The 19,055-nt window shown below is 32.8% G+C and overlaps 1 protein-coding gene across 1 annotated transcript in view; it reads left to right on the forward strand.

The window, feature by feature from the left end:
* The window catches only part of LOC149775071 (uncharacterized), a 95,083-nt gene extending 76,298 nt beyond the window's left edge, over positions 1–18,785 (forward strand). The window contains exons 12-14 of the mRNA XM_089944335.1: positions 3,126–3,208; positions 11,934–11,978; positions 17,914–18,785. Coding sequence (XP_089800461.1) covers positions 3,126–3,208; positions 11,934–11,978; positions 17,914–18,047 — 262 coding nt within the window. The 3' untranslated portion in view covers positions 18,048–18,785. The remainder of the gene's footprint in view (positions 1–3,125; positions 3,209–11,933; positions 11,979–17,913) is intronic.
* The last annotated feature ends 270 nt before the right edge of the window (positions 18,786–19,055 follow it).

Raw genomic sequence — 19,055 nt, forward strand, 5'->3', positions numbered from 1 at the left:
TGCACACTTCTTGGGAGTATATTGTTTAAAGTCTTCAACAGCTGTCATAAGATTTCTTGATACTCAGCAGAATGCTTTAGTAAAGAGCACCACAGTTGACTGCCATTCATTATGTCCTTTTGAAGTTTAGCAGGTCAAAGTAAACTGACATCATAAGTTTTTGTATGTGAAAGCGATACATTCTAATGCATCAAAGATAGTGAGCAGGGTCTATTTGAAAGACACAGCAGTTATGGTTGGTACTCATTGAATTCAGCAAGGGTAGTGCAACAAAAATTTCGAAGATTCTGATTTTTTTAAAAATTGTGTCGGGAAACAATCAGTAATTTTAAGAATGATTCCAAACTCACATAGCAAACACTGAGAAAAGTTTCAGCAAACAAAAACTGATAGTACTTTTATCCTGTAAATTTTGTTTAATTAAGAGGGATGTGTTGTACTTTCGTATTCATCTTTATAGTGTTGATCATGTCTTTGTAGTTCTGTTGATATTTGAATAAATATTTATATGAGAGAAAACTACAAAAATCATTGTTTTCAGAAAATTTGCCAGGCAAGTGCCAGTTCAAATTCTTTATTTCTCTTTATAATTGTATGACGATATTAATTAATTACTAAGTTCCTGAAATCAGTCAATATAGCTGTCATTGTGTAGAGTAACGGTTTCCACTTATCAGTGGATAGGAAGGAAGTCATCAATAGCCCTCACTAATTTAGTGTTCATCATTAAAAACATTTGAATATATTTTGATAGTTAAAGGTTCTTATATTTATTTCTTATTTTATGTTCAAAATAAGTCTGATAATTTATATCTCCCTTACATTTTTGCCAGAAAAAATGGACAGTTATTGAACATGTAATTTCATGGATAATTAATACAGCTGTGACAGATTTTATTTGATAATCACATGTCAGTCAAATATGAGAATGCTGAATATATTTTATAAAGCCATAGGAAGTGTGCATTGGTTTGAACTAAAATATTCCACTATTTTCTTTTGAAAATTGAATTTGTTTGTATTTGTAATACATAATATGAACACAATTTGTAAGTGTATGAATATATCACAATCAGGTGAAGTCTTTTTCTCCTTGAAGGTGTGTGTGTTTGGATGGAGGGTTATTATACAGTATATTTTGGCAATATGATTTCAAAAGAGCCAAGCAGAAACTATACATTGTAATTAATTTGAACTGACAGGAGTACCTAGATTGTATTAATTATGAATAGGTAAAATTAGTTAATCAACTGCCACTTAAACAACAAATTTAATTTTTTTGATTTCTAAAAATTAAGTTGAAAATGGCAGTCAAAAACGTTTGTAAATTAGTTTGAAACAACCCTGTTAAAATGAGAGCACATATACAGGTGTCTTCACACTGTAGTGTTCATCCATTCAAACCACAGTGATCACTGATGAGAAGCATCACTTTACAACTACATGTACATGTTTAGGGAGTTCATTATAAATTAAATGTGATTTTTGGGGATTGTCATCTTTTGGTGAAGTTTTTAAAAGTTTAGAAATTAAATTGCTTTTTCTAGCAGCAGTTGAATGACTATTTATACCTATTTTTTTATTACAGTGATATAATCTAGGTACTCCATTATTTTGGTTATTCATTGATGATGAACTGAAGCATTGTGGTGCATCCATTTTTAGAAGCAGGGATTTTCCTAATATAAATACTCACTTTCTAGCTTTGCTACAACAGTCCCTAGGTCAGATTGCAAATTTATAGTTTTTTATATTTCTCTACATACTTGTAATAATGTCGTGTATTGGTTGGATATTATTTGCTTTGCTGCTTTGTTTTGTTTTTACAGCATCTTTTATAGCATAATATTTAGACTTTTCTTTCTGTAAATCGTATATTTTCCTTAATTTATATGTCCAGTGAATTACAACAGTCAGGTTTCATGAAGAGGTACATCAAATATACAGTAATGTCTACCATTATTACCCCATGGCAGGTTCACTTATTGTTTTAGACTGATTTTTTTGAAGATAATAATGCAAGCATGGCAGTTAAACTCTTCACAGTGTATATTTAGAAAGGTCTTCCACTGAATCTATAATTAAAATTAAAATTATTATTTACATATAAATGTTTTAGTTTTGAGACACAAGTTGGTATGATTTTCACCTTCAAATGATAATTTGTGCGAATTGGGCAGCAGTATCTTGCAGAGAAAAGAGTTAATGGTCAAACAGCTGTTAAAACACATTCCTGTGAATGTGCAAGAATTTGTTTTGTTGGCACCATTGATATGAACACCTACTAAGGCCACATGCAGTACATTTCACCTGGGGCTATAACATTAACTACTTGGCTAGGGATCATATACTGTCACTTGGTGTACAACTACAAAAAGTGACAGGGTGAAGTTGTTTACACTTTCCTCCTATAGGAAAAGTCGTACAGCTCATGTAGGATTTCAACGCCAGATATTTCAGTAATGGTGTCATTTTTTAGAATTTGACTCTTCATACCTTTAAATGGCAGTAATTCACTTTATCTGGATCCTCATACATCCATAATCCTTTGGACAGTTATTATTTACATGCCCTGAGAAGAACATCAAAATTAATGTTAAAGTACATGGACATTTTTGGACAAGATCAGTTTAAAGGTGTGATCTGGTTCAATCCATATTGAATGTCATGCACTGTAATTTCACAGTGAAAAGCTACACATAAAAACAAACAAATTTGTACTAACCTATATTATATCAATTAGACTTGACCTGCTCTTTTCCTGACCCAGATTAGTACCTGGCCACCAATGTAAAGGTCCATAGCTAATTTTCTTCTGGAAGTTTGTTGATGACAATTAATATGCAGAGTATTCAGTAATCAGCATTGAATAGATTTTGGTTAAACAAAATTAGTATTACATTTTTAAAAGAACAGTTTATATTGAATTTAAGATGAGTAAATGTGCCAATATGTTCTGTATGACTTTTGCTATAGAAGCAGGTGAAGTTTACACAATTTTTCAGTGCCCATTTTGCCTGGCAGCATGATAGAAATGAAAACATATGAAAAAGGTTTTTGCCAATAATTTTATATATTTCACACTTTATATAATAAAACATAAATAAAAATATATATGTTTGCAGTCCCCATGAGCTTGTAAATGGTCATCCAGGTGGTCATCCTAGTGGTCCCTTTCACCAAGGTCCACCCAGTCCTGTTAAACAAGGTTAGTAGTGTGATGAATGATCATACATAAATTCCATGAAACAATAGTATAAAGGATAATCTTATAATTAATTAGCTCCATTGACCTTACTTATAAAACAAGTTCAATGCATTTGTTATAATCATTATTACATATTTTTGTGCTTTTTATCCCTTGCCGCCACTTGATTATTTCTTTTTGTTTTTCATAAAGTGAAAAGGCGATACAGATATTTTACACCATTTTCATTAGGTTCAATAAATGTTTATTACTTCGATAACAGTAATTCCTTCAACCAAACACATGGTGTTCCCCCAATACCATTTTGCATTCTAATCTTACTATGTTATTATTTATTTGAATACTCTATCAAGGTGTGAAATTCCTAATGTTTACAGATGAATTGTCTTTAGTACAATTATAACAAAATTTAATGAAAAATCTGTAATTTTGTCTGGATTATACATAAAAGTTAGTATTGAACTTTTTATTTTAAAAAGATAATTCTGTGTTCTATCTGAATGTAATCTTTCTTTGCGCCTTATATCTCTTGCAACCACCTGACTTCCTGCAGAATCTAGGATGGGATATGGCCATGCTGTCTCCTCTCCTCGAACATATCTTGATATTGAAACTAAACGTAACAGCTATCGTAACTGGGATCGCTCAAAGGCCCAAAGCGTTTCAGATTTACGCGATTTGAGGCATTCACATTAAGTATTCTAGCTTGGATTGACCTAGTGTCTAGAGCTGAATTCCCATCCCCTAGAAGTGTGTCAGTAGACTTTTTTGTTCGATAGTCTGTAAAATTTATTCTACTGATATTCCAGCAACTTTTCACTTTTATTTAGATTTGGTCTTTGTTCCATGCTTTTCTACATTTTTTGAAATGATTGGGATGCATGGGCTTATTGTCAAAGATACGTTTAGTGAATTTTTGTCAAAAATTGTTAAATGTATTGGGTGTATTATCTGTTGTAAGGTAAATATATAAACCCGGCCCATCTATTCATCAGACCAAGACTTACGTGTCAGCATTAAATTTAATTCTATCAGACATGCAGACTAGTTATTCAAATTGTGACTGGAATATTTTGATATGCAGACTAGTTACTCAGATTGTGATTGGAATACTTTGACATGCAGACTAGTTATTTAAATTGTGATTGGAATACTTTGACATGCAGACTAGTTATTCAAATTGTGATTGGAATACTTTGACATGCAGACTAGTTATTCAAATTGTGATTGGAATACTTTGATACTTTTATAGTCATCCTAGTGGTTCATTTCGCCAAGGTCCACCTTATATAGTCACATTTCTTTCATAATTAATTGAGAGCTGAAAAGTTTTTACATAACATATATGTTCACTTATATGTTGAGTCAAACTGTAAATAACAAAGATCCTGATTTTCTATAGCACAATGTATCAGCAGATTAGGGACTGTGTTGTTTGTTATTCTGATTACGCCAAAGAAACTGCACAGACCCAGATCTGCAATCACATTATACAGTTGTACATGTAAGCAAGTATATACAGTAGGTGACTTATAAATTCATAATGTACATAAACCTTTTATCTAATTATTTCACATTCAAAATTTATTTTAGCAGCCAAACAAGGTCCTAGATTTACTACAAGCAAGTTCTTAGGTATCCTTCATGCATGCATTTCAAAATCTTTATGTATATTTTTTACTGAGTATAATGATTAATAAAAAGAAAATAAGTTTTGAATTAAATGATACTTGATTAATTTCAATACTTGAGACAAATTCAAGTTCTCTTTGCTAGAAATCATTGCCTTTTAAAATTTAACACCTGTCTTTTGCTTTCAAATGTTGGAAAATTTACTTACATTGCACTAACTCCAAATTGAGATAACTGTGAAAGTTTTGAAAAGTAATGTACACTTTAGCTACAATACTCCTAATGAATTTTTATTAATATTTTTTAAACAATATTTTTCAACTACAAAAATGGTTCTAAAAATTCATACACATTGCTAATACTATTCACACTGTATTTGCTTTTGAATAGTCGGTACCTAACATTGCCACACTTTCTAAGCATTTAGCCATTCTTACATTTTCTAAAAGATTTGTCAACTAATTTATAAATAATCATTATCCACATTGAACAAACCACTTTTTTAATATATTTGTAGATAAAGATTTCTCATTTAAAACCATTTTGATAGTTTAGCAGGAGAAAGTCATGTTATAGTATGGAATCACATAATGTGCTGGTGGTGTACACTGTTTCATACAGCATCATTATAACTTTTCCCAGAAGCAATGAATGTGTCAACATTAAGGCTTTATGTTAAAATTAAAAAGTTTTTACAAAATACTGTGAGATACATCAGCACACAAACACAGGTGAGACAAAGCTTGATGGAACACTAGCTTTATATCCATGTGATTTTTTAAATAATATATTAAGGCAATACAATTTACAGACATTTAAAGATGTTTTTTTAAAGAAAATAAAAAATGTTCAGGTAGATTTCATGATTTTAGGTCATTATGTTTTAAAACATTATTCCTTGTTTTTTTTTTAACAACATGGTAGCACCTTCAGTTTGAAGGTATTTGATGGTAAGGGATGACAATCAGTGTATAAACAGAATGTTGTTACTTCACTTTGATGTCCTTCATCACTTTACAGTATTGACTTTTACATTCATGTTGTGATGGTGTTCACATTGTCTTGAATAGGCATATTATAGTCTAGCCTCCAAATATTTTCTTTTATGAATGAAACAATGTAAAGTCAATTAAAGGGCACCTGCTCTGTTTCTTTATTTTGTTTGAAATGGTGGGTGGGTGGGGCTTTTTATTGGTTAAAGTTTTTATACATTTATACAAATTTATCACTTTTGCTTTTCCTATTTAAACTGCTTTTTTTTAAAACAAGTTACTTGTACATGCACAGTTATCTCACATTCATCTCTAATTGTTATCTCTTTTGCAAAACATTGTTTGTTGCACTGAAATTCTTTCTTGATGTGCATTATAAGTCTTTGTGAATGAAAAGAAATATTTTATATATGAAGGAACATGAAACAAAATTTGCATTTAGATCAAGTTTGAAGTAGAACATTTGTGCATATTTGCATTAATTTTCTTTTGAAAGTTACACCTTCCTGCTCCATGGCTATAAAGTCATTTCCAGAAAGTAAAACAATTATGGTTGTTCATATTACCACAGTACTTTGCCATTTATAAATAATTTGCAGTATTTCTCCCAGTATAAGACCAGGGGCCAGCGTACTAGATTTATCAAACATTTCAGGAGGGGCTTATTATCAGATAAAGATATCTATAGTAAATCAGTTTATGAATAAATTTTATTACTTAAAACTTCAGTAATGGATTTTGGGGACTTTTGAAGTAAAATGAGTTCTAGATTACCATCACAAAGGTATAATGACCGAGTGCATTTAAATACTTCATTTTTTCTAATGATTTCATTAACATTGCATGAGCATGCTTTGTGTAAAGATCGGTTTTATTTTTTTATTTTTTTATATAATTGGGTGAAAATATAAATTATTAACCACGTGGTTTGATAGTGAATCTAATATTAAAAATCATAAGATATTTTTGACTTCATAAAGTGAGAGTATTTAGATGTCCAGTAATTATGGCAGTTTTTATTAATGATTTTTTTTCTTCTTCTTATGAAAAGCTTTTGAATGGCTCATGTACAGTAAAACCTGTTATGAGCGACCACCTGTCATTTCCAACCACAATCGTAATGCATGGATCGATTTTATTATATAAACACTCTGTCATGAATGACCACCTGTCATGCATGGATCGATTTTATTATATAAACACTTTGTCATGAGTGACCACCTGTCATGCATGGATCGATTTTATTATATGAACACTCTATCTTGAGTGACCAGCTGCTGAACGCAATCAATGATGGCGATGTCTTGGCAAAATATGCATTTCAACACTGTAATGAACAATAGCATTGGAAAAATGGAGATAAACTCCACCGACCTTTATTTAATCCCTATAACGATGACCGCTTATACCGTTTTTATTTTAAAAAAAGGCTGGTTACCAATATCTGAAATTTTGTAGGTGTGCTTATTGTGTTTCTAGTTTCTATCATAAACCAGTCTAAGTACATGTAGATTATTCTTGCACTTAGCCTTATTGTAGCTAGAACCCATATTTATTATATGCTCATTTTTTTCCCTGTTAACTTTACATTGTGAGAATCGTTCAGTATTCCCTGATATTGAACACATATAGCATTCACGTGAATAAAGGAACTACTTTCTTTTGTAAATAAACAATGGACTCAGACGCCAGCACTTTTGATTTGTAAACAAATCATGTACACTCGCGTAAGAGGCTCTTTACGTTGTGATTGTTTAAATTTGTTTCTGAATGAACTAAAACATGTTTCCTGGACTGCAAAAAACCCCAGCTGTCTTGACATTTTGCGTTGATACAATGTTACGGATTTAGGCTAGCTACCTTATATAAATGACGGATTAGGTCCCTACAAATAACAAGGCATATAACTGTTTTCTTTAGCTGGTGATAAGAATGGCAAAGTAAAATAAACTTACAGTTTTACATCCTGAATTTCCTCAAAATGTTTTTTCTTAATTCTGCAAATCCGAATTACATGAGCCATGTCATAGGTTTTCAATCTAGATTACACATTTCGAAAGTGTGCTGTAATTTCGATGATAAGTGCAATTGCATCCTCCTTACTGCACTCAAAATGAAATACACATTAAATTCCATAGCATCTTTTTGAAAATTGCAATTGAAAGACTTCATATTTTTTCCCACGTTATGATTTCAAACATTCAGTGACAGAAACAGAAACACATTTGCAGACGTAAACAACCTTCTCCCGCGCCACTTCAATCTGATGTATTTCATGTATAATTTGCACAGATGAATCCAGACCAAAATCACAAACTTTCCTCAAATCGAAACAATATACCAAAATATATTCACTCCAGATCAAATGGAAAAGTTGTTGCAATGCGCATTCATTCACAATATGACTGCAAATTTCAATTTTAACTAGACACGCCATTTTCTTTCGAAAGTTATATTAACTGCGCGACTAAGTTCAAATTTATCTGGGTGGAGCTATGTGCGCATTAATAATGATGTCATTTTGTAATGTCAACTCTGCGCTTGTGTATTTAGTTTGGAATATGGCATTCATTCATTTACGTTGTTTCTTGTAGTGTATTTTGTTTATATAATTAAACCTTAGGTAGAATAAAAAATGAGCATATAATAAAAAGGTTACTGCATTTGTATGGGAAAATATGAACTCGTTTTGTCAGAAGGATATACTGCACTCACAAGTTCGTGCAGTATTCATTCCGAAAACTCGTTCATATTTTCCCATACAAATGCAGTAACCTATAAATACGAGTAGGACCCAGTATCCCTACGATTGACCATATCGTGACAACACTGAGATATACATAATCATTGGTAACAGTGACCACTTGATTAGTAATGATTATTCTGATGAAAAACAAACATAAAAGAACTATAAAAAAAGAAGGATTCTTGCTACCAGTGATAGATTTTACAGTCTGTAACCCAGGCTAATGCACATATTGTGAATTGCCATTGTAGTGCTGAAATTGATGTAGTGGTTGTGGATATTGTTTGTCTTTAGAGTTAAACTGTATTGTCTGGGGATGAATAAGTATGTGATCATTGTAAATTAGGCCTCGAACTGTTCTGATGCCAGTAGATGTAACTTACGTAAATTTTGTCCAGAATCCGTAGAGATTTGTGTGTTTTGTTTTGTATTTTTTTAAAGCCCTCTGTAAGATGTCGCTATTGTTTTAATGATATCTGTCCATATATCTGTCATATATCTGTCACATCTGTCCATATATCTATCAATCTGTCCATATATCTGTATGCTGCCAATTCTGTTCCAGCACAGTACTGTAGCTAAAGTTGTCCACCATCTACAATTGTCAAATTTTGTGATTGACTTGCATTTTGGGTAGATAATAACCCTATTGATATTTGGGTCAAATGCTCAAGGTGACATTTACTGTGATGTAAAGTAGGAAGCTGGTTATGCATAATAACGTTATTTCAGAAACCTGGATGAAATCTTGTTGTTGGCTTGTACTTGGGGTAATGAATGAGAATCCTGTGGATTATGGGTCAAAAGGTCAAAGACCAAAGTCATTGACTGAATGAAGAAATTATAATTTCACAAAAACATTAGTTTTACATCACAAACCTGGACAGAACTTTATGGATGGCATACACTTGAGTTCGGAAGATGCTCATTAATTTGTGGGTCAAAAGATCAAAGATCAAGGTCACTGTAGCTGAAAGAGAATTGGTTTTCTGTACAAATGTTTAGGTAATCAACATAGAGAACTGTTAAACATGGGTGAAAGTATAATGTGCCACTCATGGTATTGATTTTGTGTGTGTTTTGTCCCCTCAGTGTTTGATTAGTTAGCTAAATTGTTTCACACGCACATATCCTTTTTTCTGTTAAATTTATTTCCTTTTCACAAATAACAATGGGAAATTAGTCTTTATTATTTTATGCCCTCTCTTTAGCCAGTAAAGTACCATATTCACTGTAATGCTTGTATTCTGCACTTTATTTATAATACATTTTTAAAAATTACCCTTTTTGAACATTTTATGAGCTCAGAGCCCTTCTTAATAGTGCATAATGATGACAACATAAACAATGTTTGGATCATATATATATATATATATATATATATATATATATATATATATATATATATACCACCATTTCAGCCAATTCTGCGTGTTTGGTACTTCTTCACAATGATGCGACATTCCTGTAAACATTGGATTACATGTTGATTTTTAGTTGAATATCCAATTTGTATCAAGAAAGAACGATCGTCCATTTCTTAAGGAAGTGATATTCATGAAGTGTACAAAAATATCCCACATTTCTACCCTAATTGCATATGAAAATGTAATTTTTAAATGTCAACATGAAGACCCATTCCATGACCATCTTGAACTTGTGACCCAGAAAATCCTATTTACTATGTATCTTTTAGAATCATAAAATAAATACATCATATAAAAGATGGAAATGTATACATTAAAACAAGGCTGCATTTTAATTCAAGTTTCTAATTTTACAAGAAGTTGTCCCACACATTTTATTGTCTGCTATACAGCATGTCAACTTGACACTAGAATGGATTCTCAAGAAATTCCCTAGCTTATAGTCTGTTTCTAAATTCTTTAGTCATTTTTTTTCTCCATAAGCGAGAAGTTGTAAACACATTACATCCTATTCATTGTTGGTTCTCTTCAACATAATAGCTGATTGTTTTTATAAAATGTTGAACTTCACTAATTCTTTTACACGATCAGTTTAGTTTCCTTAATATCTGTAGCCATTTATTGGCACTGCTACGTTGAATTTTGTAAAAACGTCTACAAACCTGACTTAATTGCTCACCGAAATGCTGACAGACACAGCCCAAAGTAATACATTTCATTTCCATAGCCGGATTAATTAACATTACATCTTTTCAATGGTATGTGCAGAGTAGGCCAACATATCGCGAGTCATGAAAACACAGGGGTGGTATCCGGTGTGTCCAAAATTAATATTGTTTTGAACAGAATATTCTGGTGACAATTGCCTTTTTTCAAATGGTAAGCATTGCAGTTTGTTTTTTCCGTCAGTTGGTCAAATTTGGTATGCATTTTGCTTCAGTATTGGTGATTGAAACCTTAGTTGCACAGAAATGCCAGACTGCATTTTGTGTGTGTGTGTATATATATATATATATATATATATATATATATATATATATATATATATATATATATATATATATATTTACACACACACACAGGTGCATTATCTATTCCAATATGGTTATGATTGCATAAAGCCTGTTAGATTCAATTTTGAGACTGATACAATTTGTAAAGTTAGATGGTAATGAGACATCAGACATACAGCCAAGAAAATCAAGATGTTCTAGGTGGGTTTTAGCCCCTGCTTTCATCTTATAGGGCATGGAAATGTATGCTCTGTCAGGAATACAATTTGGGGGAGTTTTGATCAAAAGAGGATTTGCTTAATATGGCTTGTACACTGTATAAGCATTACATTCAGTATGGTGTGTAATCTATTTAAGTTTCTTTTAGCGATTGCAAACTACCAAGTATCACATTATGGGATAAAAGATATTTTGCAGTCACTAACACAACTGATGTTTTCATCTAGTTTTATAGAAAGTTTTTCATTTTCATACTTTGACTAGACTACTTTACTTTTCCTGAAAAGAAGAAATTTGGCCACAGTAATAACAGTTTAGAATTCATTTTGCTATGTGTGATACACAGAATTAAATACCATAAAGTGACACATCTTAAAAATACAATTTAGTCTGAGCTCGTGATATTTCTCTACTATCTATAATAACCGAAGTCATTACAATATCCATTCATATTCAACTGAAATATATTGCATTTGTATATAATTTGTTTGATTGTTTTTCTCTAAATGTTCTGCCTAATACGATTTTGTTAATTGTATTCAGTCTTCTTAGTTATTAAATATCCTAATTAAATGTTAAGTGGTGCATGTATATTGAAATATGTATTTATCTGCATAAGCTGGGTAAAGTAGGTACAGGGATTATTTCCCTTTTTGAAATCAATTCCATAATCTTCATAAACATTTTATCTTTCAGACTCAGCAAACAGACTGGATAGTAGAAGGTCATCTCAGAGTTCTAGTAAGTTTCATGGAAGATTAATTTAAGCAGAATAAAAGATTCTGATAGGTTTGCATTTCTGCTAATTGTACATAGTTTATCACTGCAGGAAGTTACTGTCACTTTGGGATTCCTTTGTAACAGACCTCTAGGGACCAGCAAATTTTTAAAGTTTTATTAAGAACAGGAATAATTATTACATCTTTACATTGGGATAATTCATGGTTTGTCACAGCAGCTAATTACTGGAATCAATACTCTTTATTATGCTAATAAAATACCCTGGCCAAGAACTGGAAAATATCCACAATATTTTGTTTGCATAACCAACTGTGATGATGTTTGAGATTGCCTAGCATGTTTGTAAGATCTAGAAATATATTAGATCTCCTTTTTTACATCAGGTTTTACTGTAGATGCAAGGTCTGTAACAATATTCCAAGAAAATAACCTATATCTAAAATGACATTAGCAGATATGCCAACCATTCTGATTTTGGTGGAATCATACCTATCTATTTTTAACTGCAGATCATTCCATTGACAATCAATTTTATCAGATTAGGATTTTTCAGATAAAACTTTTATATATGCAAATGACAGCTTGAACACCAGTATTTGATCATATAGTATACTAAACAGATGCTTATAATGGCTTTTTTTGCAGAATTTTTATAAAAATATTATTTCTGTTGAATTTAACAGACCTTCTATTTTAGTATTTTTTATCATGATTGCCATTGTAAGGGATCATGTCAATAATTAGAATAATTCCACTCTGGGAAATGATTGGAATATATGAAGATGGATTTGAGCACAAAAATGACAGCCAGTTCAGAGATTAACTTCCAGCTGTAGGTGTTCAAGCCATCAGCTGGCAAGACCAACAACTCATCCCAACGTGCATTGCAGCTGGAACACCCAGTTGCTTATAAATTCATCAGACATGGATATAAGCCATCATCATGGTTCTTTCTTGAAGAAAAATGCTGGTATTGGATTATTTGCAGTCAGCTATAATTCTTTGGAAAAATCTTAGTTTTTGCATCTTGAAAGCAATTCAGTCAGAGCAGTCTTGGCCTTTTTTGTCGATGCTATAATTGGGAACCAGTTGCTTATTGACCAAACAGAAATCATGTCAGCTGACAGCCATGATTTATCTGAGAAAGTTGAGAAAAGATCTCAAAATGATCAGTCAGTGAAGATTGTGACTCAACGAAATTAAGGTTGTTTTCACTTGCAGGTCAGTTCACCCATAGTTTTTTTTTGTTGTTATCCCAAGCTATTTCATTTCATAAACAGAGAAGTTAGGTTTGCTTTCAAGGGCATTTAGCCTTGTTGATTAGTATTGTTGTTTATGGACTGCTCTGGCGGCCTAGTAGTTAGAGCGTCCACCTCTGATGCGGGAAGTGGTGGGTTCGAATCTTGGCCAAGTCATATCAGAGACTTTTAAAAATGGTACTGGCAGCTCTCTGGCTAGGTGCTCAACATTAAGAGGTTAGTGTTAAGACTAGTTGGCCTGGTATCAGGATAATGTGACTGGGTGGAACATCATGCTACATGTCTTTGGTATGATGCCCAAGTGCTAGACATCACTATAAACTGTCACACTGCAGGCATCATAGCGATATGAGGGGAAAATTTGCTAAAGCTACGTTAAAAATGCAAAACACATACACACATATTGTTGTTTTTGTAGTAAGTAACTAATACTTGTTTGATTATGTTGCTGGAGACAGTGAATTCAGTTATAGACATGTCTCTGATTAAACCAAACACGTGGTCTCTATTGGAGCAAAGTAATCGCATAACAAAATTTCACAAAGTGAATAGGTAGAAAATGGAAAATTATGGTATCGATTATTACATTTATTATTATTTATAATGGATTTGAAATAACCATTTGGAACATCACATTTTGGGGATGAGAAGACAAGAAGCAAAATGACCTGGGGTGTAAATGTGATCGTGGTAAAATATGCTGAATAAAAAATTCCAAACCGGAGATGTAGGGCATCAGCCATAGATAAATACCATGACTTTGCGGTCTTTTTTTGATGGACTTAAATGTGTGGCATGGTGGGAAAGATGATTGTAGGATTGTATGTTTTAAGCATGCCAGTATACATGTAATTTAATACTTAACATTAATTGTTTAATACAGATTTAAAGTATTCCTATTTTGTTGCAATCTGAGTTTCTTTTAAGCTGACATTTCAATTTTACATTGGTAGGGGTTGACACACCTTGGTCAAGGTCATTGAGACCCATTGGGTAGTAGTCACCAGAGTGAACTATACCCTACTACTGCCAACATTGGGGATTAATAAACATGGACCAGGCTTATAATAATATGCCTTGTAATAAACATGGGCCAGGCTTATAATAATATGCCTTGTAATAAACATGGACCAGGCTTATAATAATATGCCTTGTAATAAGTATGGGCCAGGCTGATAATAATATGCCTTGTACTAAACATGGGCCAGGCTTTATAATAATATTCCTTGTAATAAACATGGGCCAGGCTTATAATAATATGCCTTGTAATAAACATGGACCAGGCTTATAATTATATTCCTTGTAATAAACATGGCCCAGGCTATAATTATATGCCTTGTAATAAGTATGGGCCAGGCTGATAATAATATGCCTTGTAATAAACATGGGCCAGGCTTATAATTATATTCCTTGTAATAAACATGGCCCAAGCTTATAATAATATTCCTTGTAATAAACATGGACCAGGCTTATAATAATATTCCTTGTTATAAACATGGGCCAGGCTTATAATAATATGCCTTGTAATAAACATGGACCAGGCTTATAATTATATTCCTTGTAATAAACATGGGCCAGGCTTATAATAATATGCCTTGTAATAAACATGGACCAGGCTTATAATTATATTCCTTGTAATAAACATGGCCTAGGCTATAATTATATGCCTTGTAATAAGTATGGGCCAGGCTGATAATAATATGCCTTGTAATAAACATGGGCCAGGCTTATAATTATATTCCTTGTAATAAACATGGACCAGGCTTATAATAATATTCCTTGTAATAAACATGGACCAGGCTTATAATAATATGCCTTGTAATAAGTATGGGCCAGGCTGATAATAATATGCCTTGTACTAAACATGGGCCAGGCTTATAATAATATGCATTGTAATAAACATGGGCCAGGCTTATAATTATATGCCTTGTAATAAACATGGACCAGGCTTATAATTATATGCCTTGTAATAAACATGGACCAGGCTTATAATTATATGCCTTGTAATAAACATGGGCCAGGCTTATAATTATATGCCTTGTAATAAACATGGACCAGGCTTATAATTATATGCCTTGTGATAAACATGGACCAGGCTTATAATTATATGCCTTGTAATAAACATGGGCCAGGCTTATAATTATATGCCTTGTACTAAACATGGGCCAGGCTTATAATAATATGCCTTGTAATAAACATGGACCAGGCTTATAATTATATGCCTTGTAATAAACATGGACCAGGCTTATAATTATATGCCTTGTAATAAACATGGACCAGGCTTATAATTATATGCCTTGTAATAAACATGGGCCAGGCTTATAATTATATGCCTTGTAATAACATGGCCCAAGCTTATAATAATATGCCTTGTAATAAACATAGACCAGGCTTATAATTATATGCCTTGTAATAAACATGGGCCAGGCTTATAATTATATGCCTTGTAATAAACATGGACCAGGCTTATAATTGTATGCCTTGTAATAAACATGGACCAGGCTTATAACTATATGCCTTGTAATAAACATGGACCAGGCTTATAAGTATATGCCTTGTAATAAACATAGACCAGGCTTATAATTATATGCCTTGTAATAAACATGGGCCAGGCTTATAATAATATGCCTTGTAATAAACATGGGCCATGCTTATAATAATATGCCTTGTAATAAACATGGACCAGGCTTATAATAATATGCCTTGTAATAAACATGGGCCAGGCTTATAATTATATGCCTTGTACTAAACATGGGCCAGACTTATAATAATATGCATTGTAATAAACATGGGCCAGGCTTATAATTATATGCCTTGTAATACACATGGGCCAGTCTGATAATAATATTCCTTGTAATAAACATGGGCCAGGTTGATAATAATATGCCTTGTAATAAACATGGACCAGGCTTATAATTATATGCCATGTAATAAACGTGGGCCAGGCTGATAATAATATGCCTTGTAATAAACATGGGCCAGACTTATAATTATGTGCCTTGTAATAAACATGGACCAGGCTTATAATAATATGCCTTGTAATAAACATGGGCCAGGCTTATAATTATATGCCTTGTAATAAACATAGACCAGGCTATAATTATATGCCTTGCAAAAAACATGGGCCAGGCTGATAATAATATGCCTTGTAATAACATGGACCAGGCTTGTAAGTATATGCCTTGTAATAAACATGGGCCATGCTTATAATAATATGCCTTGTAATAAACATGGCCCAGGCTATAATTATATGCCTTGCAAAAAACATGGGCCAGGCTGATAATAATATGCCTTGTAATAAACATGGGCCAGGCTTATAATAATATGATTTGTAATACATATGGGCCAGGCTTATAATTATATGCCCCTACAAGGACCACATAGAGGAATATTAAAAATGAAGCAGATGTGTATAAAGTGCCATTCACTTTATTCTTATTTTCAGATCAAGGGAGGAATTTACCCTCAAAATTTTCTGTTCTAGAATAGACTCTGTTCAACATTATAATATTTCTCTGTCAGCTTTGTTGTTGTCATTGCATTTGTCATTATAATGCCCATAGGTGTCATTGTTATATTTCAACACATAACTGCTTCTCTTTGAAACTTTTGCAACCATATTCTAGTGTTAGGACTAGTTGGCCTGGTGTCAGGATAATGTGACTGGGTGGGACTTCATGCTACATGTCTGCAGCTTGATGCCCCAGTGCTGGACACCACTATAAACTGTCACGCTGCAGAAATCATAGTGATATGACTGAAATTTTTTTAAAAGCTACAATAAAAATCCAAGAACACACACACACACATACAACCATATATACACTTGTGAAATCATATGAGGCTTTCATTTTGATTAATTTCATGTAGTACTCACAAACAGCAGAAGAATCACTTTATCAACTCAAGTGATAGCCATAAAATGGACGTTATCATTGATATTTACTGATCCGATGATGTTACAGGGTATGCAGTAGTAATGATCCTACTGACTTCTGGTGGCAGGGTGACTCCACTGATAGCTTTGCCATGAAACTATTGTATTAACTTTCTATCCTTACTCCAGGCATGCAATAGTTGTGATCCTAAAGACTCCTGGTGGCAGGGTTACTCCAGAGATTGCCCTTCCATGAATCTATTGTATTAGCTTTCCATTCCTGTTATAACTGATATTTACTGATTTGATTATGTTACAGGGCATGCAGTAGTAATGATCCTAAAGACTCCTGGTGGCAGGGTTACTCCATTGATTGCCCTGCCATGACTCTGTTGTATTAACTTTCTATCCTTGCTCCAGGCATGCAGTAGTTGTGATCCTAAAGACTCCTGGTGGCAGGGTTACTCCAGTGATTGCCCTGCCATGAATTTGTTGTATTAACTTTCTATCCATTCTCCTGTCATGACAATATCTTTTTAATACTGTTGCTTGTACAGTCATGAAACTTGATAGATGTAGTCCTTTTTAAAACATTAGTAGTCATTTAAAGTAGATTACATTGATCTACATGTCTTATTATAGTGACTACATTAGACTACATTATATTATGCAAATTTTTATTCTTTCAAATTTCTACGATAGAATCTAACTTTAAAATTAGATTTTGCTTTTAATTGTGATGCAGAAGTTTTGATGGTAATCACTTTCATTGTCATGAAGTTTATCTCCTTTTTTCCAGGTACAGATGCAATAAGGGATATGAATGAAAAACTTAAGCAAGAATTGGCACATTTAGATGGTGAAATTTACCAGCACCAAGCCTTGAACAGTAGACAGCGGCAGGTTTATGGATCCCAGGGTTCCATTAGGTGATAATAGTGTAAATTAGATGCTAGATCTGCTCCAACTGTGCTCCAGATGGTTAGAACATTATGATGTGTAATGTCAAGACTTCATACATCATCTCTTCATTGTGTCTGGAATGAACATTTCAAGGACCTACTACTGTACAATGAGCCTGCTGTGAATTGGAGCCATTCAGAAGTGGTTTACATTTCAAGGGAGGATTTGTCTTCACAGTATCTTATTCCATGTTTTTATTTTTTTGTCGAATAGCATGTAAGATGTTTAAGACCATAAATTATTACAGGGCAGTATTTAGGACTAAAGAATGGAGGTCATTGATATCATAGAAATCCAAGGCTAATTGTTATAATTAGTAAGTGGAGGTCATTGATGTCATAGAAATCCAAGGCTAATTGTTATGATTAGTAAGTGGAGGTCATTGATGTCATAGAAATCCAAGGCTAATTGTTATGATTAGTAAGTGGAGGTCATTGATGTCATAGAAATCCAAGGCTAATTGTTATTATTAGTAAGTGGAGGTCATTGATGTCATAGAAATCCAAGGCTAATTGTTATTATTAGTAAGTGGAGGTCATTGATGTCATAGAAATCCAAGGCTAATTGTTATGATTAGTAAGTGGAGGTCATTGATGTCATAGAAATCCAAGGCTAATTGTTACGATTAGTAAGTGGAGGTCATTGATGTCATAGAAATCCAAGGCTAATTGTTACAATTAGTAAGTGGAGGTCATTGATGTCATAGAAATCCAAGGCTAAATCCAAGGCTAATTGTTATGATTAATAAGTGGAGGTCATTGATGTCATAGAAATCCAAGGCTAATTGTTATGATTAGTAAGTGGAGGTCATTGATATCATAGAAATCCAAGGCTAATTGTTATAATTAGTAAGTGGAGGTCATTGATGTCATAGAAATCCAAGGCTAATTGTTATAATTAGTAAGTGGAGGTCATTGATGTCATAGAAATCCAAGGCTAATTGTTATAATTAGTAAGTGGAGGTCATTGATATCATAG

This window comes from Sinohyriopsis cumingii, chromosome 19 (assembly GCF_028554795.1).
Source record: "Sinohyriopsis cumingii isolate HCF-2022 chromosome 19, ASM2855479v2, whole genome shotgun sequence".
Lineage (NCBI taxonomy): Eukaryota > Metazoa > Mollusca > Bivalvia > Unionida > Unionidae > Sinohyriopsis > Sinohyriopsis cumingii.